Source organism: Homarus americanus, unplaced genomic scaffold (genome assembly GCF_018991925.1).
Source record: "Homarus americanus isolate GMGI-L3 unplaced genomic scaffold, GMGI_Hamer_2.0 scaffold24694, whole genome shotgun sequence".
NCBI classification, from domain to species: Eukaryota; Metazoa; Arthropoda; class Malacostraca; order Decapoda; family Nephropidae; genus Homarus; species Homarus americanus.
The window spans coordinates 7418362-7445897 of NW_024732780.1; the positions used below are offsets into that span (position 1 = coordinate 7418362).

General features: G+C 41.1%; 3 protein-coding genes across 7 annotated transcripts in view; 1 reads left to right on the forward strand and 2 right to left on the reverse strand.

Moving 5' to 3' along the window:
• The window catches only part of LOC121869022 (protein OSCP1-like), a 16353-nt gene extending 9281 nt beyond the window's left edge, over positions 1 to 7072 (reverse strand). Inside the window, exon 1 of one of the 5 annotated variants that reach the window (XM_042370093.1) lies at positions 6976 to 7072. In XM_042370093.1, the coding sequence (XP_042226027.1) occupies positions 6976 to 7006 (31 nt within the window). In that variant the 5' untranslated portion in view covers positions 7007 to 7072. Of the gene's footprint in view, positions 1 to 1122; positions 1142 to 1493; positions 1507 to 6709; positions 6815 to 6975 lie in introns of those variants that run through there. The other 4 variants (XM_042370095.1, XM_042370097.1, XM_042370096.1 and 1 more) reach the window with 4 other exon arrangements.
• A 392-nt stretch (positions 7073 to 7464) lies between these two features.
• On the forward strand, positions 7465 to 16268 carry LOC121869025 (ribonuclease P/MRP protein subunit POP5-like). Its single transcript, XM_042370100.1, has 4 exons — positions 7465 to 7679; positions 11616 to 11749; positions 14197 to 14366; positions 15750 to 16268. The coding sequence occupies exons 1-4, from the start codon at positions 7660 to 7662 to the stop codon at positions 15768 to 15770; spliced, it is 345 nt and encodes a 114-aa protein (XP_042226034.1). The 5' UTR covers positions 7465 to 7659; the 3' UTR covers positions 15771 to 16268.
• Positions 15635 to 27326, reverse strand: LOC121869024 (coiled-coil domain-containing protein 149-like). Its single transcript, XM_042370099.1, has 9 exons — positions 26889 to 27326; positions 26414 to 26566; positions 25555 to 25710; positions 23661 to 23795; positions 23374 to 23570; positions 22929 to 23001; positions 20973 to 21051; positions 18642 to 18777; positions 15635 to 17768 (listed from the first exon to the last, which is right to left on the reverse strand). The coding sequence occupies exons 1-9, from the start codon at positions 26961 to 26963 to the stop codon at positions 17441 to 17443; spliced, it is 1332 nt and encodes a 443-aa protein (XP_042226033.1). The 5' UTR covers positions 26964 to 27326; the 3' UTR covers positions 15635 to 17440.
• Positions 27327 to 27536: the final 210 nt, after the last annotated feature.

The window sequence follows — 27536 nt, forward strand, 5'->3', positions numbered from 1 at the left end:
ACACCTGGCCTGGCTGGTGCAATTAGCCAATTATGCTATATAACACACCTGGCCTGGCTGGTAGTGTGGTACACTATATTTCACCTGGCCTGGCTGGTACAGTACAGTACACTATATAACATACCTGGCCTGGCTGGTGCAGTGTGTGTACTATATAACACACCTATTTTATTTGGTAGTGTGGTACACTATATAACACACCTGGCCTGGCTGGTACGGTACAGTACACTATATAACACACCTGGCTGGCTGGTACAGTACAGCACACTATATAACACACCTGGCCTGGCTGGTACGGTACAGTACTTTATATAACATACCTGGCCTGGCTGGTACAGTGATACATATATAACACACCTGGCCTGGCTGGCGTTACGGTGTGGTATGCTATATAACACCTGGCCTGTGGTAGTGTAGTACTATATAACACACCTGGCCTGGCTGGTGCAGTACAGTACGCTATATAACACACCTGGCTGGCTGGTACAATCCTGACACACTATATAACACACCTGGCCTGGCTGGTACAGTACAGCACGCTATATAACACACCTGGCCTGGCTGGTACAGTACAACACTATATAACACACCTGGCCTGGCTGGTACAGTACAGTACACTATATAACACACCTGGCCTGGCTGATTTTTTGGTATGCATATATAACACACCTGGCCTAAAGCTGGTACGGTACAGCACACTATATAACACACCTGGCTTTGGCTGTTTAGTACAGTACACTATATAACACACCTGGCCTGGCTGGTACAGTACAGCACACTATATAACACACCTGGCCTGGCTGGCTGGTACAGTGCAATTACGGTACACTATATAACACACCTGGCCTGGCTGGCTGGTACAGTACAGCACACTATATAACACACCTGGCCTGGCTGGTACGGTACCGGTACACTATATAACACACCTGGCCTGGCTGAACGGTACAACACACTATATAACACACCTGGCCTGGCTGGTACGGTGTAATTACACTATATAACACCTGGCCTGGCTGGTACAGTACAGCACACTATATAACACACCTGGCCTGGCTGGTACAGTACCAGCACACTATATAACACACCTGTGGCCTGGCTGGTACGGTACAACATATAACGCACCTGGCCTGGCTGGCTGGTACAGTACAGCACTATATAACACCTGGCCTGGCTGGTACGGTACCAGTACACTATATAACACACCTGGCCTGGCTGGTACAATTACCAGCACCACTATATAACACACCTGGCCTGGCTGGTGCAGTGGCCAGTACACTATATAACACACCTGGCCTGGCTAATTTTTTAATTAATAGTACACTATATAACACACCTGGCTGGCTGGTACAATTTGGCACACTCCTCCTGTACCTGGCCTGGCTGGTACCAGTACAGTATGCTATATATTACACCTGTGTGCAAGCTGGTGCAGTACAACACACTATATAACACACCTGGCCTGGCTGGTACAGTACAGCACTATACTATTTTACCTGGCCTGGCTGGTACAGTGTAGTACCTTACTCTTACACCTGGCCTGGCTTGGTACAGTACAGCACTATATAACACACCTGGCCTGGCTGGTACGGTGGCAGTACACTATATAACACACCTGGCCTGGCTGGTACAGTACAGCACACTATACTAAACACCTGGCTGGCTGGTACAGTGTAATTACACTTCTCTTTTAAGCCTGGCTGTTACAGTACAGCACTATATAACACACCTGGCCCTGGCTGGTACAGTGTAGTACACTATATCTTACACCTGACCTGGCTGGTACAGTACAGCACACTATATAACACCTGGCTGGTACAGTGTGGTACACTATATAACACACCTGGCCTGGCTGGTACAGTGTGGTACACTATAACACACACCTGGCCTGGCTGGTACAGTGTGTACACTATATAACACACCTGGCTGGCTGGTACAGTACAACACACTATATAACACACCTGGCCTGGCTGGTACAGTGTGGTATGCTATATAACACACCTGGCCTGGCTGGTGCAGTGTGGTACACTATATAACACACCTGGCTGGCTGGTACAGTACCAGCACTATATAACACCTGGCCTGGCTGGTCCCAGTGTAGTACACTATATAACACACCTGGCCTGGCTGGGTACCAGTGTGTTATACTATATAACACACCTGGCCTGGCTGGTACAGTACAGTACATATATAACACACCTGGCCCTGTGGCTGGTACAGTACACAGTACACTATATAACACACCTGGCCTGGCTGGTACAGTGTAGTATACTATATAACACACCACCAGCACAGCTGGTACAGTACAGTACACTATATAACACACCTGGCCTGGCTGGGCGTGCCGTACGCATATAACACACCTGTGGCCTGGCTGGTACAGTGTGGTATACTATATAACACACCTGGCCTGGCTGGTACAGTACAGTACGCTATATAACACACCTGGCCTGGCTGGTGCAGTGTAGTATACTATATAACACACCTGGCCTGGCTGGTACAGTACTGATACACTATATAACACACCTGGCCTGGCTGGTACAGTGTGGTAGCATACTATATAACACACCTGGCCTGGCTGGTACCGGTACAGTACACTATATAACACACCTGGCCTGGCTGGTACGGTGTGGTATACTATATAACACACCTGGCCTGGCGCTGGTACAGTGTATTATATATATAACACACCTGGCCTGGCTGGTACAGTACGGTACACTATATAACACACCTGGCCTGGCTGGTACAGTACCAGCACACTATATAACACACCTGGCCTGGCTGGTACAGTACAGTACCTTCTCTTACCTGTTACCAGCTGGTACAGTGTGGTATGCTATATAACACACCTGGCCTGGCTGGTACAGTACCAGCACGCTATAACACACCTGGCCTGCGTGCAGTACAGCTTTCATCGCCACCTGGCCTGGCTGGTACCAGTACAGCACACTATATAACACCGCAAGCTTGGCTGGTACAGTGTGAGTACACTATATAACACACCTGGCCTGGCTGGTACAGTACAGCACACTATATAACACACCTGGCCTGGCTGGTACAGTACAACACACTATATAACACACCTGGCCTGGCTGGTACAGTGTGTAGTACACTATATAACACACCTGGCCTGGCTGGCATTTTTAATTGCACAACACACTATATAACACACCTGGCCTGGCTGGTGATGCAATTCTCTATAACACACTGGCCTGGCTGGTACAGTACAGTACACTATATAACACACCTGGCCTGGCTGGTACAGTACAGTACACTATATAACACACCTGGCCTGGCTTTGGTACAGTACAGTACACTATAACACACAGCCTGGCTGGTACAATGCAGCACACTATATAACACACCTGGCCTGGCTGGTACAGTGTGGTACACTATACTATAACACACCCTGGCCTGGCTGGTACAGTACAGTACACTATAACACACCTGGCCTGGCTGGTACAGTACAGTACACTATATAACACACCTGGCCTGGCTGGTACAGTACAATTACATATATAACACACCTGGCCTGGCTGAGGTACAGTACAATTACACTATATAACACACACCTGGCCTGGCTGGTACAGTACAGTACACTATATAACACACCTGGCCTGGCTGGTACAGTACAGTTACACTATATAACACACCTGGCCTGGCTGGTACAGTGCAATTACACTATATAACACACCTGGCCTGGCTGGTACAGTACAGTACACTATATAACACACCTGGCCTGGCTGGTACAGTACAGTACACTATATAACACACCTGGCCTGGCTGGTACAGTACCAGTACACTATATAACACACCTGGCCTGGCTGGTACAGTACAGTACACTATATAACACACACCTGGCCTGGCTGGTGCTGTTTTAGTCCCACTCTATAACACACCTGGCCTGGCTGGTACAGTACAGCACACTATATAACACACCTGGCCTGGCTGGTACAGTACAGTACACTATATAACACTACCTGGCCTGGCTGGTACAGTACAGTACACTATAACTTTACCTGGCCTGGCTGGTACAGTACAGTACACTATATAACACACCCTGGCCTGGCTGGTACAGTACAGCACTATAACACACCCTGGCCTGGCTGGTACAGTACAATTACACTATATAACACACCTGGCCTGGCTGGTACAGTACAGTACACTATATAACACACCTGGCCTGGCTGGTACAGTACAGCACACTATATAACACACCTGGCCTGGCTGGTACAGTGTAGTACTATATATAACACACCTGGCCTGGCTGATTACCAGTGCAGCACACTATATAACACACCTGGCCTGTGCCGGTACAGTACAGTACACTATATAACACACCTGGCCTGGCTGGTACAGTACAGTACACTATATAACACACCTGGCCCTGGCTGGTACAGTACAGTACACTATATAACACCTGGCCTGGCTGGTACAGTACAGTACACTACCCACACCTGGCCTGGCTGGTACCAGTACAATGCACTATATAACACACCTGGCCTGGCTGGTACAGTACAGCACTATATAACACACCTGGCCTGGCTGGTACAGTGTAGTACACTATATAACACACCTGGCCTGGCTGGTACCAGTACAGTACACTATATAACACACCTGTGGCTGGTACAGTACAATGCCTCTTACCTGGCCTGGCTGGTACAGTACAGTACACTATATAACACACCTGGCCTGGCTGGTGCAATTGCAATTACACTATATAACACACCTGTTACCAATGGTACAGTACAGTACACTATATAACACACACCTGGCCTGGCTGGTACAGTACAGTACACTATATAACACACCTGGCCTGGCTGGTACAGTACAGTACCTCTCTAACACACCTGGCCTGGCTGGTACAGTACAGTACACTATATAACACACCTGGCCTGGCTGGTGCAGTACAGTACACTATATAACACACCTGGCCTGGCTGGTACAGTACAGTACACTATATAACACACCTGGCCTGGCTGGTACAGTACAGTACACTATATAACACCTGGCCTGGCTGGTACAGTACAGTACACTATATAACACACCTGGCCTGGCTGGTACAGTACAACACACTATATAACACACCTGGCCTGGCTGGTACAATTGCAGTACACTATATAACACACACCTGGCCTGGCTGGTGCAGTACAGTGCACTATATAACACACCTGGCCTGGCTGGTACAGTACAGTACACTATATAACACACCTGGCCTGGCTGGTTACAGTACAGCACACTATGTAACACACCTGGCCTGGCTGGTACAGTACAGTACACTATATAACACACCCTGGCCTGGCTGGTACAGTACACAGCACGCATATAACACACCTGGCCTGGCTGGTACAGTACAGTACACTATATAACACACCTGGCCTGCCTGGTACAGTACAACACACTATATATAACACACCTGGCCTGGCTGGCTGGTACAGTACAGCACACTATATAACACACCTGGCCTGCCTGGCTGGTACAGTACAGCACACTATATAACACACCTGGCCTGGCTGGTACAGTACAGCACTATAACACCTGGCCTGGCTGGTACAGTACAGCACACTATATAACACACCTGGCCTGGCTGGTACAGTACAGCACACTATATAACACACCTGGCCTGGCTGGTGCAGTACAGCACACTATATAACACACCTGGCCTGGCTGGTACAGTGGTTTTACTATATAACACACCTGGCCTGGCTGGCTGGTACAGTACAGCACTATATAACACCTGGCCTGCCTGGCTGGTACAGTACAGCACACTATATAACACACAGCCTGGCTGGTACAGTACAGCACACTATATAACACACACCTGGCCTGGCTGGTACAGTACAGTACACTATATAACACACCTGGCCTGCCTGGCTGGTACAGTACAGCACACTATATAACACACCTGGCCTGGCTGGTACAGTACAGCACACGCATATAACACACCTGGCCTGGCTGGTACAGTACGGCACACTATATAACCGCACCTGGCCGCAACAATTTTGTTACAGTACTATATAACACACCCCACCTGGCCCCACCAGCTGGCTGGTACAGTACAGCACACTATAACACACCTGGCCTGCCTGGCTGGTACAGTACAGCACACTATATAACACACCTGGCCTGGCTGGTACAGTACAGTACACTATATAACACACCTGGCCTGGCTGGTACAGTACAGCACATATATAACACACCTGGCCTGGCTGGTACAGTGTAGTACACTATATAACACACCTGGCACAAGCTGTTACAGTACAGCACACTATATAACACACCTGGCCCTGGCTGGTACAGTACAGCACACTATATAACACACCCAGCCAGCCTGGCTGGTACAGTGTAGTACACTATATAACACACCTGGCCTGTGGTACAGTACAGCACACTATATAACACACCTGGCTGTGGCTGGTACGGTGTAGTATACTATATAACACACCTGGGCTGGCTGAGGTGCAATTGTGGTGCACTATATAACACACACCTGGCCTGGCTGGTACAGTACAGCACACTATATAACACACACCTGGCCTGGCAATTCGGTGTAATTATGCTATATAACACACCTGGCCTGGCTGGTGCCTGGCTGGCCTGGCTGGTGCAGTGTAATACACTATATAACACACCTGGCCTGGCTGGTACAGTGCAACACACTATATAACACACCTGGCCTGGCTGGTACAGTACAACACACTATATAACACACCTGGCCTGGCTGGTACAGTACAGCACACTATATAACACACCTGGCCTGCCTGGCTTGTACTTTACTCGAGTCACAAGAAAGGATTGTTGTTGATGTCAACCACAATGACTTACTCAATAGTTTTGTAATTTTATCCCTCATAAATTCAACTATTTTATACAAATTTAATAATATTTTAATTTAAATATGTTAATTTTCTATAGAGACTTATTATATTTATTGTAATTATTTCAAATTTGATGTATTATAAATAAGTTGTTTTATACCGAAAGATTTTAGTAAAGCGACGGTAACCATGACGACCTGAGTGTGTATTAAGGCGCCCGGAGCTGGAGCCTCTGGTCCCCGACCCTGAGCCTGGTCCCCGACCCCTGGAGCCTGGTCCCCGACCCCTGGAGCCTGGTCCCCGACCCCCTGGAGCCTCCTGGTCCCCGACCCCTGAGCCTGGTCCCCGACCCCTGAGCCTGGTCCCCGACCCTGGAGCCTGGTCCCCGACCCCCTGGAGCCTGGTCCCCGACCCCTGAGCCTGGTCCCGACCCCTGAGCTGGTCCCCGACCCCTGAGCCTGGTCCCCGACTCCTGGAGCCTGGTCCCCGACCCCTGAGCCTGGTCCCCGACCCCTGGAGCCTGGTCCCGACCCCTGAGCCTGGTCCCCGACCCCCTGGAGCCTGGTCCCCGTCCCTGGAGCCTGGTCCCGACCCCGAGCTCTGGTCCCCGACCCCTGGAGCCTGGTCCCCGACTCCTGAGCCTCTGGTCCCCGACCCTGAGCCTGGTCCCCGACCCCCTGGAGCCTGGTCCCCGACTCCCTGGAGCCTGGTCCCCGACTCCCCTGAGGGATCAGGGTAGTCACACTGTCGCCGTGTGTAACAAGCTAACAACACTGTGTGTGCAGTATACGACAAGAGCTGATTCAGTGAGCCTGTTTACAGCAGTTACTGTGTCACCTTTACTATGGTCAGGTTTAAGAAAAGGTACTGTGTTGTACTGTATCTGTTGTACTGTACCGTGTTGTACTGTACCGTGTTGTTCTTAATAAAGGCTTTCATTGTTTTATACTGGCAGTTGTACTGTGCTGGTTACTCGTACAGTATTTTCAATATTTGATCTGCTTAACATGAATTTCGGTAATTTTTATAGTTGCACTTAATGATTTTGGACAGGAAACGTAAGTTTTTCCAATGGTTTTAATGTGTTTTGAACTATCCTGACCTTCATTTCTATCGCAAATGACCTGTTTTTGAGTTTGATAATCTTGGGGCACTCGTGGCAAATCGGGATCTTTGGGTGAGGGTAGAGCAAAAACAAGGGTATGGACCAAAGTTGACTCGGGTTTTCCATTTTTACTAGAAGAAAAAATTAAATTGAAAATCTGAGCCAAATTTTGGCGAAAGATTATTATCAAATTCGAATGAATCACACCAAAACCCATCGGAAAAACCCAAGTTTCATCTCAACCTAACCTGACCTAACCGCCATTGTTCATTGATTGTGGGGGGGGGGGGCGGACCCTCACCATATTAAACAGAAACTACTGTATTACTTATTTTGACATAAGCAAGTTTGCGGATGACACCAAAATAGGGCGGCAGATTAATTCAGGGCAGGATGCAAATGTATTACAGGAGGATCTAAAGAAACTGCAGAGGTGGTCTGAAAAATGGCAAATGAAATTCAACACCAGCAAGTGCAGCGTATTTTAATATTGGAAGAACAAATACTGTCAATGTATACAGCCTTAACAACATCAACCTAGAGAAGTCGACTTTGTGAATGAGACCTAGGGATACTTAGAAGCCCAGACCCACGCTCAGAAAACAGTGCATGTTCAAATAAGGCAAACAGAGTATTGGGTTTTATATCTAGAAGTGTAAGTAATAAGAGTGCAGAGGTCTTATTGCAACTATATCTTGCGCTTGTCAGCCGCACTCTCGATTATGTGGTTCAGTTCTGGTGCCCTTATTAAAGAATGGATATAAGTTCACTAGAGTCGGCAGCCAAGAATGACTAAAATGATTCCGGGACTTAGAAACCTTCCATATCAGGATAGGTTTAAGAAACTTAACTTGCATTCCCTAGAAAGATAAGAGTGTGAGGAGATATGATAGAAGTATTTAAGTGGGTGAAAGGAATCAATAAAGGGATATAGATAAAGTTCTTATAACATCCGAGCAGGATAGACCTCGAGCAACGGATTTAAGTTGGATAAGTTTAGGTTTAGGAGGGAGATAGGAAGAAACTGGTTCACAAATAGGGTGGTGGACGAGTGGAACAAGCTTAGCAACTTTGTAGTAAATCCTGGAACTCTGGAAAGTTTCAAAAGGAGGCTAGATAGATTCATGGATGATAGAGAGTGGTAGTAACTCTTGACAGGAGCTGCCATGCACAGGCCAACCGGCCTATTGCAGACTCCTTATTTTCTTATGTTCTTATATTCTTATATCTGATACTAATGAAAGCAACATTGTTGAAGCATCATGGCATAATTTTATGTTTCTTGTGGGATTGAGAAAATGCTCAGATTGAACAGGTCGGTTGTAAACAAACAAAGCAAATGAGTATTTATGGTAGATTATTAATTTTTCATGTACACAGAATGTAGAGACATCATTTTAGTGTTATTAGTTGTTGTTGTTTTTTTTTACCAAGTTTTACCGTGCATTCTTTATCCTTCTTGCCCTGCCCTGCCCTTATGATTATAGATAAAAAAAATAAAAAGTTGTTACCGCTTTTTAAGTATTTACTATAATGATAAGAATATCTGGAAAAAATTAACAAAATCAAACAATTTCTGCTGTTAGCCATCTCCTCCGGTATTACTGTTGTTGAACCTGTATTAGGGCCCTGACCAGGATATATTGTAACCTAACCTAACGTACTATACCTGAGCTATCCTAGGATGGCAGTGCATTAGTTAAGGTCAGGTTAGGTATGGAAAGTTCGCTGGGAAGAGTTTGGGAGCTTAGTATTATGGTCGCTGGCTGGTGAGTGTGTCAACGCTTTAACCATAAATGTAGGTCTTTATTTGCAGGAAAATTAATACACAAAATTATATATTTTTTCACCTTACTTGATTTATTCTTGAGGTCATAGATAAGTTTTCTTTTAAAGAGATTTTTTGGTTCGGTGAGTGGTTATCCTGGACCTCTGTTGTTACCTATTGTTCATTAGAAGATAAAATGTTTCTGATCTCAAGACATTACAATACAGTACCATATAATGGCAATAATTTGCAATTTGTGTACCTTAATATTATTTTGGCAGTGGTTACAGTATTTGTCCAGTCACGGACCATTACTGTACATTACCGTATATATTTCCACTGTTTATCCGGCATTCATTCTGATTACTGAATTAATTACTTTCAAACCTAACCTAGCTTAACCTAACTTACTACATTTTCACTTGACAGAATTCATTAAAGTAGGATCACCGTTATCAGCCTCGACCAATCAGAATGAATGCTGGAAAACTATCATTCGCAAATAAAGATCCCTACTCGGACAAATAACCGCTTCTTGTTATTTCTGAGATTTTTTTTCCCCAGTCGCTAATCTTTCTCGACAGACTACAGAGCCACATTCACTGTTAACATACCGAGTGTTAACAGGAATTCCTGCATTATTTGATTTATTGGATAGATCAACCTATTGTGGGTTAGGTTAGGTTGGTTCATTTTATTATTCATTTAGCTAATGTAGCAATGGCATGAAACTTGTTTCTCTATGGAAGCGTTGATGTGTATGAAACGATGGTCAGGAGAAAGTGAACTCACCAATACTGCAGAGTTTCTTTACTCAAGGGTGGGTCCAGGGAGTCCGGACCCCGCTTTTCACCAGAAAATTCCAATAGTACTTTTTCTTTAATGCATAATGCAGTACAGCCCCCTCCCAGTTCACGGTTTTCGGTTATTCACGGATGACACCCTGGATGTAACCAAGAATGTCTGTGGGTAGTTTTAAAGTTGCCGGCATTTTTGCAGCTGGGACAGGGAGCCATTCTTTCTAGAGACAGTAATTTCCTTTACCTATATTGTAAATGTGTGTGTGTCTACAGGTAAAGGAAATAATTGTCCTAAGAGCAAACACATACAGGGAATATACATTTCTTTGTACACAAGTAAAAATGTAACACCCCGTCCATAAATGTTATTCACGGATTTGGCAATTCGCTGCCATTTTGAGAAGCCAACCCCCATGAATTTGGGGGGCCCCCTGTATTGTACTGAGGTGTTTTTGTATACTAAAAAGTAATTACTATTGACTTCAGAATATCTCCTAATATCAAGTGTACAGGCTTCAAAATGGTCTCAAAATGCCCTTGACATTGGTTAGAATTAAATACACTGTTAGGGGGAGCATACACTGCACATCACCACTAACTGAAATATTGTCCACTTGGGCCGACAAATGCTGTACAATGCCAGTAATCTCTTTACAGTGAATTTTATGTACAAATTTGCCTTCTCTTAGGGTGGGAACTAGAATGCTGTCCCTACAGCCAGCATTCAAAATGGAGCACCCTGAAATTAAATTTCAGTGCTTATTCTTGTATTAACATTATGGTTAAGTATACAGTCCCAGAAACCTGCATCTGGAATAAAAAGAGCTGGTCACATGATGAGTTGAGCTGTGCATTGTGAAATTGAGTTTCCCCACAGGCCATCAAACTGACAAACCTCAAACTGGGTACAGAAGTAAACTGTCAAACATAATATTATGCAGACAACAATACCTTTCACTGTTAGGACTGCAGAGCTACAGCCAAGCTATAGACAAAGTGGGGGTAGCTTTTAGCTCTTGACAGGACATGCACAGGAGATATCCAATCAGATGGTAGACCCAGCAAATGATGGTTTATAACCACCTACAGTACTGTACATATAGTTTAATCATTAATAATTGTTCCAGATATTGTGTTGTGGAACTGGTGGCAGAAAACTGTGTATACTTTGGCCGGGATGGACTTCAGAAGGCTGTTGTTGAGGCAGTCAAGAGACTTCATGGTGATTTTGGTGTTTCTGCAACAACTCCTGGCTTCCATGGTAAGTTGGTAACGTTACCTTCCTTTAGTAACACTGAAGCTAAACTCTCCATATAGTTATAAATACAGTCTAAAAATCCGGACTGCTTGGGGATTGGGTCGGTCCAGATTTTCGGATTTTCCGGATTCTCAGGCAGTACTTTTAAAATTGAAATTTAAGGAGGAATAAAGAAGAGATGAACAGGTACATTTTGATAGTTTATTCATTAGCAAATATAGCATGCTTCATTTATCAAAACGAGCAGTTTTAAAGAAAAAGCTGTAATTCTAGAATTTTATTCTTTGCCTTTTTATGTCATAAATTGTAGACTTTCAATGTGCGTATGTTTCCATTAGAACAGTATTGCTCACACCACTTTCTAGTTTCTTAATTATTTCAAGTTTGTCACTCAATTTCAACGTGTTCTTCTTTTTCTCTTCACACAACGAAGTTTATCTACTTTAGGAGCCATTATTATGGGCTTGTACAGTACTCTGTAAATGGAAAGTGTAGGACTCAAAATTACATGTCACAGTTTGATTGCTCGTTTTAAAGTGGCGACCGCGTGGTGCCTTGTTGTCGCTAATGCAGCTGTGGCGCTCATGCACATACACACAAAAGCCCGCTAAATAAAATAAAAAGTTGGAGTTTTCGAAAAGTCCGGATTCTCGGGTGGTCCGGATTTCTGGCATCCGGTTTTTGGGTTTTACTGTAAGGGATTAATCCTAAAATACAGTTTTATAACCAGCATGATTGTGTGAATCATATTCTTAAGCCCCGTCCACATGATCGAGCAGTGCCCGGCGGGGCAAAGCCTGTGTTGTGTTGTACACCACGGGGTGGTTGGCGGCAGTCATAGTCGGGCACCGGTAGCTAGTAGGTGTTCGGCAGTGGCGAGCGCGGTACGATCACCATGGTGTGTCGCAGGAATAATCACCGGACAGTGAAAGCAAAGAGTATAGCGTTGTGTACTATAATAATTGCTGCTATGTGCAAAAAGAAGAACCAAATGCAGAAAAGGGAATAGTCCAAAGAGTGGTTAGGTCGAAGAAAAGTATTGGGAAGTCGTGCCACGATATGACGTGAACTGCAAGATGGACATGAGCAAGACTTCACCAATTACACGAGAATGGACCCCAACACCTTTTATAAACTTCTAGCGAAAGTGGAACCATATATAAAAAAACAGGATACCAATATAAAGGAGGATATATCTGCAGAGGCTTGCCTAGAGGCAACGCTCATATCTTTCAACTGGGTGCACCTACGTCACTTCAGTATAGAACGGGATATCAAAACAAAGTTTGTCTCGCATAATACCTGCAACTTGTCAAGCCATGGAAGTACTCAAGGAAGATTACTTGCAGGTGAGATTTGTTGTACATAAAAATTCATTGAATAATGTTAGAATTATGATATGCACAGACAGGAAGTTATGGGACTAGAGTAAGGAGAGCGGCAGGAGCGAAGAACACACAGTATGTCCTCATTGCATAATACATGAACAATCTCCGTTTATTGTCAGCATAAAATGTACATTGCATAAGCTTATTTGGTTATACACTGGACATCTGGACGAGGCGAGGAACATATCAGTATCACATTTGCAGTACTTACCTGCGTTTTACAAAGTGATAGCATACGTTCTGTCAGTATCTCTGTTCATACCTCACCGACTTGAGGACCCGACCCCGAGGTCAGCGGTGGCGTAGTGATCGGCTGTTTTTGACAGTCGCGTGGGGTTCCAATAATAACACGTGTCTTGTATTGCAGGCTTGAGTAATGTTGAATATCAATGACAATATTATAGGAATGTCAGTTTTCCGGTTTTATCGTTTGTCTGGCAGAGTCGTTGCTCCATATCCGGCAGCAAACCACCAGGCAGGTGGACCATGATTTCGCTCAACGACGGGCACGGGCAATCCGCTGCTTTGCCCGATAACGGGCATATAGCGTGTTCCTTCCGGGCACTGCTCGATCGTGTGGACGGGCCTTTACTCTCTATGGAGATGATTAGACAATCAGAGAAGTGAAAGGTGATGAAGCCAGGATCACTGTACTAGACGCAAGTGCTTTCCATATTGCTGCAGTTGAGCCGGGAGAGATCTAATCTTTAGCCTTGCTGCAGTTTTAGAGTGTAGCTCAGATGACCAAGTCTCAGAACCTTGGGGTCAAACCCATAAGTTTGTCAATGCAGAACATGAGTCACCAGGTCCTCCCTGAGAACTAAGGATAATTCCCTCACTCTTTTTTAATAACTGCAAGTACCAATACTATGCTGTACTGTATGAAATTCACTTCAAAGTTATGTCACACTCACACATAACAGTACATTCTTGCCAATAAAATATCCCCTCAATTTCAATTTTAAGCCTCTCCCAGATGGTCATCGCTCAGCAATAATATAATCCCTTCCTGTACTCTATATTCCATTTATATAGTTTCATTAAATATACTCTTTCTTACAGTTAAATACTTCAACATTAAAACACGTATAGCGTTTGTGAGTGTAGGTCGTGGTCCACATCAGCTAGTGGCCTCAGCACTCCCTCTCATCACCCAGATAGGGGGGCAGCCAGCATCAGTACGCATTATACACCTGGCAGCTTCAATGAGGCATGGCTTTTTGTTTGTGAAGGTTTGTCATGTAGTGTACAGTGTTGTTTATGCTAATGAATCATTAGGTTGCACTTCAGGTGATAATGTTGGTACTGTAGTGAATTCATTAAGATTATCTGAAAACCACAATTTTGAGAGGGTAATATGTAAAAATATTGATTAATTAAAGACTTTGTTTTAAAATATATAAAAAAAAGAGAGGTCACAAGTTGCATCATCAAATACATTGATTAGGGCGTCGTTCCCTGGCCAGAGACTGAAGATGTTTCTGGCGGAATGATCCAAACTGACTGAGGTTACATGACACAGCACTTATAGTAAGGAGTTCAGTAGCATCAGTCTAGTGTAAAAGTGAGTTTTGGTGTAAAGACAAATGGCTACAATTATAGATGGTGGGCCGAGAGGTTGGTAGTGGTCATTCAGAAAGAAGGTAGAAGTGTGGTATGGTAACCAAGAATCAAAAGTGGGATGTTCTGTGTTGCTCAAAACAGATGAAGTAATGGGGAGAATATTTTGATTAAGTTTTAAGTGTAATAGATGAGACAGACAGAATTATACCACTTTGGACACACAGGAGTAGAAGGTCCTATCGGAGACACTCAGGTTGACTGGGGAACTGTTGAGCTAATGTGGGTATGAAGCGTGAACACTAGATAATGCACAGGAGGAAAAGGAAGCAACAAGAAAGAAAGACCTGCAAATAGGAAGTAGAAAGTTGTAAGTGCAGTAGTCAGTACAGTAGTAAGGATGTGGAGTGAATTTACTTATTGAGAGATTGAGAAGTGATTAGTAAAAAATGTGTGTGATTTAGAGGTAGATGCAGAGGCGAAGGAAAGATGAAGAAAGAGATAGAAGGATGTTGTGCTTAAAAGAGTTGATAGATGACGGTTGGCTTGTGTCAGGCGACAGGATAAATTAGTTTAGGGGTCTTGTTATGAAGGGGACTACCTCAGTAGAACACATCTTATACGACAGCAAAAGTCATTGAATGACAACAAAATGAAAAGATCTGCATATACGGTACAATTTGGGGATTTCTTCCGTTACTTAACGTACATAAATTTGACTTTACAAAAAGTCCGTTGAAAATGATAAAAATATCTGAGATTGTAGAGTTTCTATGTATATTGTAGCGTAATGTACTTGGGTACTACTTATGGTCGTGGAGCATTACTGAGGAGTGTTGTGATAACACCACTGCTGCCATCCCTTCAATTAGCAAGTCAACGCTAGGAATTATGATAATGTGTTAGTACTGTAAATATTAAGTTAATCATCTATTATATCTTAATCTTGTCGTTTATTTTATTTCACTTCAATACATACAGAATGATGATGTAGTTATTTACCTGTTAAGGGTTGATCACCTTCTTGTATATTCATAGTTGTTTCCATTTACAAGGATACCATGAGAAGAAGCTAAAGGCATCACAAGTGAGCTGTAAGAAAGAGATGGTGTAAATCACCGTTTAATTTTCCTAATCTTTCTCTGTAAGAAGGAAATTTTTATTGTGTGTGTGGGGCCATTGGGTTAAAGAACATGTTCTACCACTGAACTAGTGTAATAAAATAAATATACCATAATGGTGCATGGAGTATGATAACTACAGTACTTAGAAATAGGAGCAGAGCTTAAGACTTTTAATTTACTTTTGCCGGTTTCAATGGTGGAGACAATACAGTCATCCTTAACAGATGTGCTCTCAAAAATCAGTATACATGTACAGTATAAGACAATATACTTTTGTAAACTATTGTTTTAATGGAAAATAAGGGAAGCATTCCATTGGTTATGAACAGAGTAAAAGACATTGCACTCCTGACAAATTTACTTATTCTTATGTACAACTCATAGCAAATATGATGAATGTAGTTCCACTATTTACTCCAGTTCGACCATAATAAAGTTTTATTGTTTAAATATTTGTTTTAGTTTAAAAGTGGTGCTTTACAGGGGCTATAATACTATTGATAAAAACTGTAATAATGGATGGTCTTGATAGTTATGAAATGTGATCCTCATTACCTATTAGATTCATAACTCTGTCTGTGACCACACAACACCTTTGGAAACAATCCCACAAAAATGAGGATTTACTGTATACAGTTCAAGCACTGTTTAATTTCAGAGTGAAACTTGTGCACTATCTCATTATCAAAGCACAGATACAGGACATTTAGCTACAATTTATGTCATTATCAAGTGAGTCAGAAGTTCTATCCAACAGTTCCTGTAGGGCAGGTGGCAACTGTGTCTCAGATGAGGTATCTTTCCTCCACAGATTAAAACCTTCCTTCCCACTGGTTTTCTTGGGACTCCCTTTCTTCACCTTACCTTTACCAAAGTCATTCTGCCATTCTTGAAGAGCAACATCAAGATTATCATTGTCACTATCATAATCACTAATATTAAGATCAAAACTGCTGTCATCATCATCCACATCATCTTTTACTTCCAGTGTAGCTAAAGGTTCCACCACAGTACCTTGTTCTGAGCCTTCTAATGTAATATTGTTGTCTTTACTTTCAATACAAGTTCTCTGAGGATCAATTGCATCACCAATTGGTTTGTTTTCATTAGTGGGTTCAGTGTTCACTAACTGTTTTCTCTTGAGCTGAACTTCTCTGATGTATGAGTCTAGCTGGTCAATAGGAATGATTTCTTCAAGATCATCCTCAGGTTTTACATTGCATTTTTTTTTCTCATGAGTATCTTGCACATTTGTTTCTTTAGAAGACACACCATTCACTGTTAACAAGTCTTTCCTTCCAGTTTTGCTTCCTTTACCTAGTTTACTTGTTGCCGTTAATCTACTCCTTGAATCATAGGGTGTGCCATCATTCTCAGTTAGTATTACATCTCTACTCTTACTCTCAACCTCTGCTTCACTATCACACAAATGTTTTACAACTATATTCTCACTCGCTGGGACAACTATTTTATCATACTCACTAGTGGTCTTGTCTATCACACTCTTATTGGTAGCCAGTGGAGTACTGACTAAACAACTATTTTCAGAATCAAGTTTCACTTTGCTTTCTGAAATATGTGAAATATTTTCCTCATGGCTTATGCTCAATTTCTTTCCATGACTACAAATTTAGTTTTATAGTATCATTAAACTTAGCATCTGCAGTCTCCTCATTTAGGTGTTCAACAGTCTTACTCTTCTCCATTGGTTCCTGTCCTGAACTAATTGTTTGGATGAGTTTAGCAAGACGAGGGTCCTGAAGGACATCCTCTTCATTGTATTTTATAATTGGTCCTGCCGGTGGAGCATATCCATCCATAAGACCCAGTAAGGCTACCTGTAGTTCAGGAGCATCAGTAGTCGTCCCTTCTTCGTCCACCTTCATGTCTTCTGAACTACCAATGGTGGATAATCTTCTCTCCAGCTCTGACACTCGCCCAACCAGCACCCTGATAAAATATTAAACCTAATTACATTACAATCATGTATTTAAATTTTTTATACTGAAGTACCATATGCAAGCTTTTTGTTGTTTAATGAAGGTTAGGATAAGACACTTTTAGGCTCACGGTACAAACAGTAATTATGTTATTTTTAATGCAGTAGACTTGTCACATAGTGAAATATTGTACCACAATTACTAGCTCACAACATTAGTAATTTCACACTCCCCAATCAGGGTTCAGGGCTGGGGACCTCTGAACTGTATTCTGTTCTGATAGCAATCCCATGTTGCTACCATATGACTTCCTTATCCCTTAAAGGTCTGACATCGTCCGACGCAGTAGGGGTCTGATGTCGTCTATCTAGTGCTTCATTTGTTAATTTTCCCGCGCAAGTAGCGTGACTACTATTGTGGCAAAGCTCATCCCCCACAGCATCTTAAACAAAAAACAGTATAACAGTTGTCACCAAAGAGGAAGGTTGTGCGTCTACCTCTCTGGATTACCCACTTAGAACTCCAGCTCCCAAGCCCTGCCACAGAGTGGTGAATGTACTGTAATAATAAGGAACCATGTGAAGGTGTTGTAAGAACATGGAGTGAGTTGGTAGTGCACCACCGTTCACTCCAAGATAGGGGGGTGCTGAGGTACCATGACTCACCAATAACCACAGGTGGTGAGTACAGTAATAATTATGTTATTTCCTATTGACTAACATGTATGTCTAACATTTCATAAGACTAAAACATTCATTTTATGATTTTCCTTTTTTAGTCTATTATTCAGTTTCTGAATGGAGACTTTAATATACATCAGACCTTTAAGGGTTAAATTTACATAAACAGGTGCAAGAGTTTAGTCCACACAAAATTCACTTACTTGTTGGCAGAACGCTGAGTTCTTAAGGCTCGGAACCGCTGGTTGAGAGCATCAACAAGAGCAACACAGAGACTCCTCAGGTCACTCTCGGCCGCTCCTCCAACTTCCCCACGGTAGTCGTGAAGTAACTCGCACACTGATTAACATATTGATAGTGTTATTAACATATTACAGTAGTGTTATTAATATATTACTGTAGTGTTATTAACATATTACAGTAGTGTTATTAACATATTACAGTAGTGTTATTAACATATTACAGTAGTGTTATTAACATATTAAGGTAGTGTTATTAACATTACAGTAGTGTTATTAACATATTACAGTAGTGTTATTAACATATTACAGTAGTGTTATTAATATATTACTGTAGTGTTATTAACATATTACAGTAGTGTTACTAACATATTACAGTAGTGTTATTAACATATTATGGTAGTGTTATTAACATATTATGGTAGTGTTATTAACATATTACAGTAGTGTTATTAACATATTACAGTAGTGTTATTAACATATTACTGTAGTGTTATTAACATATTACTGTAGTGTTTTTAACATATTACTGTAGTGTTATTAACATTTTACTGTAGTGTTATTAACATATTACTGTAGTGTTTTTAACATATTACTGTAGTGTTATTGACATATTACTGTAGTGTTATTAACATATTACTGTAGTGTTATTAACATATTACTGTAGTGTTTTTAACATATTACTGTAGTGTTATTAACATTTTACTGTAGTGTTATTAACATATTACTGTAGTGTTTTTAACATATTACTGTAGTGTTATTGACATATTACTGTGTTATTAACATATTACTGTAGTGTTATTAACATTATTACTGTAGTGTCATTAACCAGAGATGTGATTTCTCCCTTTTTCCACCCATCGTTTTAGGCGACCCAAGTGAACCGCGTAGATCCCTCGAGAAAAATTTGGCACCAATTTTCCAGGAACTGATGGTCCAGCACCTCAATTACCCCCGGTAGTCCTGACAAAATTACGAGAGGGCACTTAACTTCCCTCCCTGCCATATTTCACTGGATTTACTGTTATTATTAGTGTTTACTGATATAATAGTGATTAATCATGGCATTGTAGCCAGATTAGACTCGTCACTGCAACCACCAGACTACTGGGCCAAGCTGTGACGTGTTATGGTTGTTTTTCAACTCGTATTTTCGGGTAGATATATACTGTACAACTTTCTTCATTTATTTTTACTCGTGTACATGCACACACCCTCCTAAATACATTTTGTGAAAAAAGTAAAAGAAATAAATGTCTAAGAGCAAACCTGTACTCAAATGTACTAAGTTAGTTAATTAATAAAAATTTTGTCTCGTGCAAACAATGGAATGTTTGTACTTAAATAAATCAATATCTTGCAAGAATTCCAGTAATGTAAGTTAAATCTGCCAAGTCAATTCAGTGACATTTTAAAAGTGCAAAACTTAAATTCCCTCTATATGACTGATAACTTTGTTATCTCTATGCTGGCTGTCAACACCTCACCTCTCCTTGCCCCCTCCTCCCAGCTCGGGTGAAGGCAGTTTTAGGCTTAAAGTTTTTATCTTATAAAAGTCACATTGCTGGAATCGTTTTAAGATAGTGATTAATTGGAGTATAAACATGACAGTTTGCACAAGAGATAAATATTTTTAGTCCTTTATGTGTCGTACATTTGAGTACAAAGTAATATGTTGCTCAAAATTATGGCTTTTTCACGTTTAATATTTGTTTAATTTAAGTTTCTTGCAGTTCATGGTGCTTTAAAGACACAGGGTCACAGGTGTATTGTTGAATTATTATTACCTGACCTCGGTTGGTCCGGCAAAACAGATAATATGGCAAGGCTTTTGAACAAAGGGTGCCAGAAAATTGGTGGTGTACTTGTATTTATATACATGTGCAATAAATAACAAGAAGACAAATATGAGCAAATTTAACATCTGTATAATTTTGTAAAAAAATAAAGAAGAAAAAAAGAAAATGCACTAAGGCATTTTTGGACAATAAAGCACTTAAGTGGTTGGCTATAATCTTAACTGGCACAAATTATTCTATTTTGTAAAGTATCAAACAGTGAAGTAGATACTTTCTGTAACTGTAAGAAAGGGCAGGCATATGGTCCCTTAACCAAGTAGAGCACAGGTTCTGTGAACCATCAGAGAGAAAGTCCCCCTTAATTACAGGTTCTGTGAACCATCAGAGAGAAAGTCCCCCTTAATTACAGGTTCTGTGAACCATCTGTAACACCTTCTTCATCAAACAATTCATGAGTATTTACAGCATATAAAAAATTATTTGAAAGATATACTACCTTGCTGTGGTGTTACAATGAGGTTTTCTGAAGTGCCTAGCTTGAGCGATCCATGTGAGCGGCACTTCTCTAATGCAGCCTTATGGGAGTGAAGAAGATAAAGCAAATGTTGAAATATGAAAAGTTATTACGCAGGTAAGTCCCTTCACCAGGTGATACCCTCATAAGGCTCAATTACCAATGACTGCATCAAAGTCATGTGAAGCTTAAGTTTTTTACTTTGTTTTTATAAAGAAAGAAATCATTAACTTTTGGGTAGAGAATATCAACAAGACCACAGTGAAGTTCCCCCTGTAGTATTATACTGTACTGTAATGCTTGTGTCATATACAGTACAGTACAGTTGTACCCCGCTTTACGCGGTTTCACTTAACGCGATTTCTCATATACGCGGTGCCTCGCCAGAACCGAACTTTCACTTAATGCGGTTCATCTACCCATGTAAGCACAGTGTCCGGCTCGAGACGCTATTTTTAGATTCGCCCCACCCGCCACCCGCTCCCGCCTGCCTCGCCTCTCCCTCCGCCTCCATCCCCGTATGCCGACCCATCTCTTCTACTAACGTAAGTGTTACACCTAACTTTTAGTTTTCCTAACCTAACCTTTATTTTTCCTCACTTAACCTTTATTTTTCCTAACCTAACCTCTTCTATATTACTTGTTTGTTCATACCATCATTAAGTTAAGATAAAATTTTTACTACAACATAGTTGTGTCGTCAAAAAGTGGAGTTTGGGGGTCGGGCCAGTCTCTATTGGAATTAATCCCATATGTTCTGTTGTTCACTTAACGCGGTACCCTGTGGGTCCAACTGACCGCGTAAAGCGGGGTACAACTGTACAGTATAAAGTTTATGACAGATCTGGTACAGTAATTGGCTTTTTGAGGGTAACTTCCTGTACAGTACAGATAAATATTATACATGCATCTATAACATACATAGTCTTTTATTTCATGCTGTTAGTTATAATGTGTACAAGGCCTAACTAGCAAGAAAGTTAATTTCTTAATAACAAAAAAATTCTATAAGTGTAAATAATACAGTACTGTACTGTACATAAGATAGTATTGTACTAACCAGCCAAGCTTTTTGTAGAGTACAGTCAGATAACTGTTATTATTACCAACATACAAAGTGAACTTCATATAGGCTTACCATTAAGGGTTGTGACACCCATTAGTGTACTATTAGTCATGTAAGATTCAAAGTTCAGTACAGTTTCTTTTATCAACATTCTCAATACTGTACAGGTATAGGCTAAGCTAGTGTAGATGTAACTCCTTTACCTCAGCCATGGAACTGTACTGTACATCTTAAACTCTTCCATGCTGGATCATCTCAAAGTGCACAGTACAGTACTTGTTCACCCTGTCTTTGCATGTTAACTTTATTGTTCCTAACAGTTTTCTTCAATCAAAACATTTCATTAAAGAAATCATCAATGTTGTTTGAATTACATTTATCCTTAAAATTTCTCACTTACACGACACTTCACTTGAGAGTCAAAACTACGGTACATTGTAAAATTATCAAATAATGTTTCAAAATAACTTTTGTTAGGTACAGTATTATTATGGTAGTCAGGGTAACACTGTTACACTATTCACTCGGTTTATGTAGAGTAAACACTTTCTTCTTCTTACCCGGTACGTGTATTTCAGAATATTTAAGCGAGACAATTCAAAAGTTCTTTTATGATATTCCTACAGATAGCATAATACTTGTGCATGGAACAGTAGCCCAGAGATATCTGACTTGCTTTACCTAACACCTCTCAAGTCAACATCCTGTCAATTCTGGAAACCTTTAGATGGTGAGATCTGAGTCAACGTTGTTTTGGCATTGTGCAATGAGGTGCCCAGCTGACCATGTGAAATTCCCTCCTCTAATGCAATAACAAAGAAAGACACACACACTAAAATTACCAATAAACTACTGTACAGTAGTAACAGTACCTTGTACTTGGATGCATTGCTCTTTGCCAGAACTTTCTCTTCTTCTGACTGTTTTAAACGCTGCTGTAGGTATCTGGAAGACAGTAAAAGATATTAATACAATAAAATATATAAATTTGATATATAAAGCACCTTATACACTAAAGGATAATATTGTAAAGTTGTTCCTTCATACTGATGTACACTGTCAGTACTGTTGCAGATTATCATGGAGGTACTGGAGAGTGAATCATCAGGCCACCACCCTGCTGTAAGGCTCTCTCCACCCTGCTGTAAAGCTCTCTCCACCCTGCTGTAAGGCTCTCTCCACCCTGCTGTAAGGCTCTCTCCACCCTGCTGTAAGGCTCTCTCCACCCTGCTGTAAGGCTCTCTCCACCCTGCTGTAAAGCTCTCTCCACCTATGTAATAAAAAACTTAGTTAAATATTGCGGCAAAATGAGCTAACCTGTTTTCCGTGATAACGGCATCAAGATCTAAGATGCGTTTTGGCTGGTTTGTGGTACTGGCAGTGGAGTTGTTGGCAAGAACTGTGTTGAGGATGTAGTTTAGGCGGTGAAGTTTATGAGCGGAGGCATCCAGCTCCCTCACTAGTTCTTCCCGCTCCTCCACAAGGCCTCGCACGTCACCCTCCAGAGCTTGACACTAAAGTAATAAACACAGTGAAGTAATAATAAACAAGTGGTAATTATATGTTTGTCACATGGCACTAAATGTAAAGTTAACTGTACTGACTTTTGTACTAAGTTCCTCCATTTGGGATATAAACTGTTCTCGCTCCTGATGAGCCAACTGACTCATAGTGGTGTGGGCGTGGCTTCTTCGTCGACCTTCCTCGCTTCGTGACCGTTGGACCTCCTCACGCAACACCTGAGAAACGAACATACAAACAATTGAATAAGACAATTAGCAAATGTTATATGTTCAGTCCCCTTCACTAGTGCATTTACAAGGGCTCATCACTTTTGTGCAGTGTGGCAGCCCTGTGTATGTTTACATTCGACAGAAGAAAACTCATATTATTAAACACACTATGGAATCAAAACAATATTAAAACAAATATCTCACTGTAATGATATGTGGAATGTTTATATGACAAGATCCTGTAAACCCACTAATGAAGGGGACTGTACAGTACACATCATGTACAGTATAGGTATCCCTCGCTATACGAATGGGTTACGTTCTTGAAAACTATTTGTTAAGCTAACTTTTGTATAGCAAATAAAAGAATATATGGGAAAAATAGGATTCCAATCCAGTATGTCAAGAAAACCCCCAAAACATGAAATCAGTTCATTAACAACAAATCCTAGCTAACTAATGATAAATAGTATACAACTACTGTAATTTACTACTTAACACATAAAAAACATTAATAAAATACAATCTAGATGATAACATGCAGCTCAAACCACTAAGGAAAAGGCAAGTCAACATTTGAAACAGTTGTCATATGCATAGATGCTGGCTGCATCATGCCAGCTGGGGATGCTCCTTCTCCCGACACTTAGCAATGCTCTCCTTCCTGCTCTCTCACACATAAATTTAATGTTTAATTACTTGTTTTTGACCTTACAATACTTATTTCATTTAGTTTTTTGCACATTATGTATGCAGGATAGCGTCTGTACATGTAACTGAATAAAAAGATGCTAAGAAAGTTAGTTTATGTAAAGTACTGTACTAGAAATTATGAGTTGAAAAATAACCATAACATAACTCCCCCAGTTCATCCTGTTAACTCTCGCCAGCGCACGAAGAAATGCTTCTTCCGTTTATGTTTTGACCTTATGAAAGTTTTGTTTGCACCACATTATATATATATATATATATATATATATATATATATATATATATATATATATATATATATATATATATATATATATATATATATATATATATATATATATATATATATATATATATTTATTTGTTTGCATAACTCCTACTTCAGCCTGGTATGGGGATGTGGCTGCCTCAAAACAGTACAGTACAGTGTGTTGTCTGTTGGTGGACCACCAAAACAGTACAGTACAGTGTGTTGTCTGTTGGTGGACCACCAAAACAGTACAGTACAGTGTGTTGTCTGTTGGTGGACCACCAAAACAGTACAGTACAGTGTGTTGTCTGTTGGTGGACCACCAAAACAGTACAGTACAGTGTGTTGTCTGTTGGTGGACCACCAAAACAGTACAGTACAGTGTGTTGTCTGTTGGTGGACCACCAAAACAGTACAGTACAGTGTGTTGTCTGTTGGTGGACCACCAAAACAGGGATGTTACATGAAGACAACCTATAAGGAATTTATCCTTGTGTTATGTCTAATTGAGCTGTTTGATATTTAGTTTTCACGGTTTGATGTGTAATACCACAAATAATTTCACAAAATAATACTGAACAGCTGCATACTGTACTGTATTTATATACAAAGATAGAGTTATTCATCAGTGTACAGTATTACAACTCTTGATGAAGGACTCCCTCCTGTGTCTACAAACAACACAGTGTGTAACTGTACTGTACAAAGATGGTGCATCTCACAATATTTAATTGAAATTAATTGTATATTTATTCTGCCTTGCCATTGAACATTTAAAGTTTGGTTAATGATGTTATCCCTGACCTTGATATCTGCCTGTGCATCGTGCAGTTTACAGCGTAATTCAGTAGCATCCTGTCGCAGCATCTTGTTCTCCTCTTTGGACTGTGAGAGAAGCTGTGCTAAAGTACCATCTGAGCCACTTAACATTGCTGATCTGCACGGGTCAGAGTATGCTGGCTGTTGATATGTGAAAAAAGAAAAACAATGTGTATACTGTACTTATGGTATATACTGTTTACAGTACTGTATACTGTACATACTTTTTCCTTTTTTTAAAGGGGGATAACCACCCAGGCACAGGTCATCCATCAACCCACAACGGGGCCTGATGGGTGAAAAAATAAGAGTTAAAAAATTGGAAAACTTACTTTAATCTGAGTTAATAAATCGCGTGCATGTACCGACGGAGCGAGGAATTACCCAAATGTAGTCGCAATGAAGTCAAATAATGGTCCTAGATGAATAAATCAGACTGCCAATCACTTCTCGACTAGTATTTGGTGTCACAAAATCACAAAAAATTGGTAAACTTAATTTAATCTGAGTTAATAGATCAAGTGCATGTACCTAACCTAACCTAACCTCGACTAGTATTTGGTGTCACGAAGTCACAAAAAATTGGTAAACTTAATTTAATCTGAGTTAATAGATCAAGTGCATGTACCTGACCTAATCTAACCTAACACAACACAACTCAGATTAAATTAAGTTTACCAATTTTTTTTTACTTTGACACCAAATAATAATCGAGAAGTGATTCACAGCCCGAATTACGCTTGTAGGACCATCATTTGACTTCATTGCGGCTACATTTGGCTACATTTGGGTAATTAGTCGGACCGCAGTGAGAGGATTAATTTAGTATTGTATTAATTTTCACCTTCGAAACAGTGGAGCAAGATGAACGGTGTAGTGTTCCTTGTTCTGCTAATGTTCGGAATTTGTCTCTCTCTCTCTGACACTCTTGAAGTTCTGCTCTGAGAATTCCCACTGCAGCAGTTTTACTCTCTACTGCACGACCTAGAACACCAACCTGGTTTTGGGGAAAGAAAAATAATATAATATGGTGAACTGATCCTGAAATATGGTGGATTGATCCTGATTCTTAACATTTTTACAAGTTGAGAAAGGTTAGGTAAGTTGTTCAAAGGCTTGTTCTAGTGGTAGTGCTGTTCTCAGAAATTACCCCACCATCTGCGCCAGGAATAACGAAAAGTTTAATGGGAACAGTTTTGTTGTCTACAATTAGGGTTGCTCACAGGGAAACATGTTAACAGTATACAGACCCTATTGGAATGTAGTTCTCTAGCTAACATGGCCTCGTGTACAATAATAAATGTCTCATCTTATCTTACTTCATTTCTTAGATTTTCAAGCTCCTCCTCGGGCGTCATGATCTGTAGTTGACGAGTTCTACTTCTGCCGCTCATCTTATTGTAGCATTAATAGCCGTTATATAATATGTTATCAGGGCCTCCCAGTGCCAGCTGTAGCAGTTAAAAGTGAAGTCTTAGGTAATAATGAAGTGCCAGACGTACGACTCATTCGGGCAGCTATCAGTCGCCAGGTTATCTGCCGGGAGTGCCGTACGATATGTTGGGCAAACCCTTCATCCAGCCGCTGCGTCGTCTGCCATAACAACAACAAGGACCCCGCTTATAAACAAAATCATCTGCTTGTAACAAGGATCCCGCATATAACAAAACATGGTCTTTTTACAATTTCCCTTATACAGTATTATCCCTACCAACAGGTAGTAGGCAGCTATCAAACAGGGAGGTACTACCACCTAGGAAAATATGGTAGACCTGCTGCTATATGGCATCACGAAAATTGTGACCAAGTCCCAGGTTGCTGATCTATCTTTCTGCCTCATTTACACACAATTGCAGGGTCTCAACTGTCTCTCTTACTATTGACAACACCACAAATAAAATCGTACTCATTCTTGATCTGTTTTATTCATTCTATTTTATTCTCGTATGTCAGTTGATATTAATACT

Bases quoted from the DNA above. Each gene is read 5' to 3' on its own strand.
- LOC121869025 (XM_042370100.1), top strand. From the start codon at position 7,660: ATGGTCAGGTTTAAGAAAAG. The intron at 7,680-11,615 runs GTACTGTGTTGT...TAATTGTTCCAG, and splicing joins ATGGTCAGGTTTAAGAAAAG to ATATTGTGTTGTGGAACTGG. The intron at 11,750-14,196 runs GTAAGTTGGTAA...TCTTTCTTACAG, and splicing joins AACAACTCCTGGCTTCCATG to TTAAATACTTCAACATTAAA.
- LOC121869024 (XM_042370099.1), bottom strand. From the start codon at position 26,963: ATGAGCGGCAGAAGTAGAACTCGTCAACTACAGATCATGACGCCCGAG. The intron at 26,567-26,888 runs GTAAGATAAGAT...CCCCAAAACCAG, and splicing joins TTGAAAATCTAAGAAATGAA to GTTGGTGTTCTAGGTCGTGC. The intron at 25,711-26,413 runs GTGAAAATTAAT...ACATATCAACAG, and splicing joins CTTGCTCCACTGTTTCGAAG to CCAGCATACTCTGACCCGTG.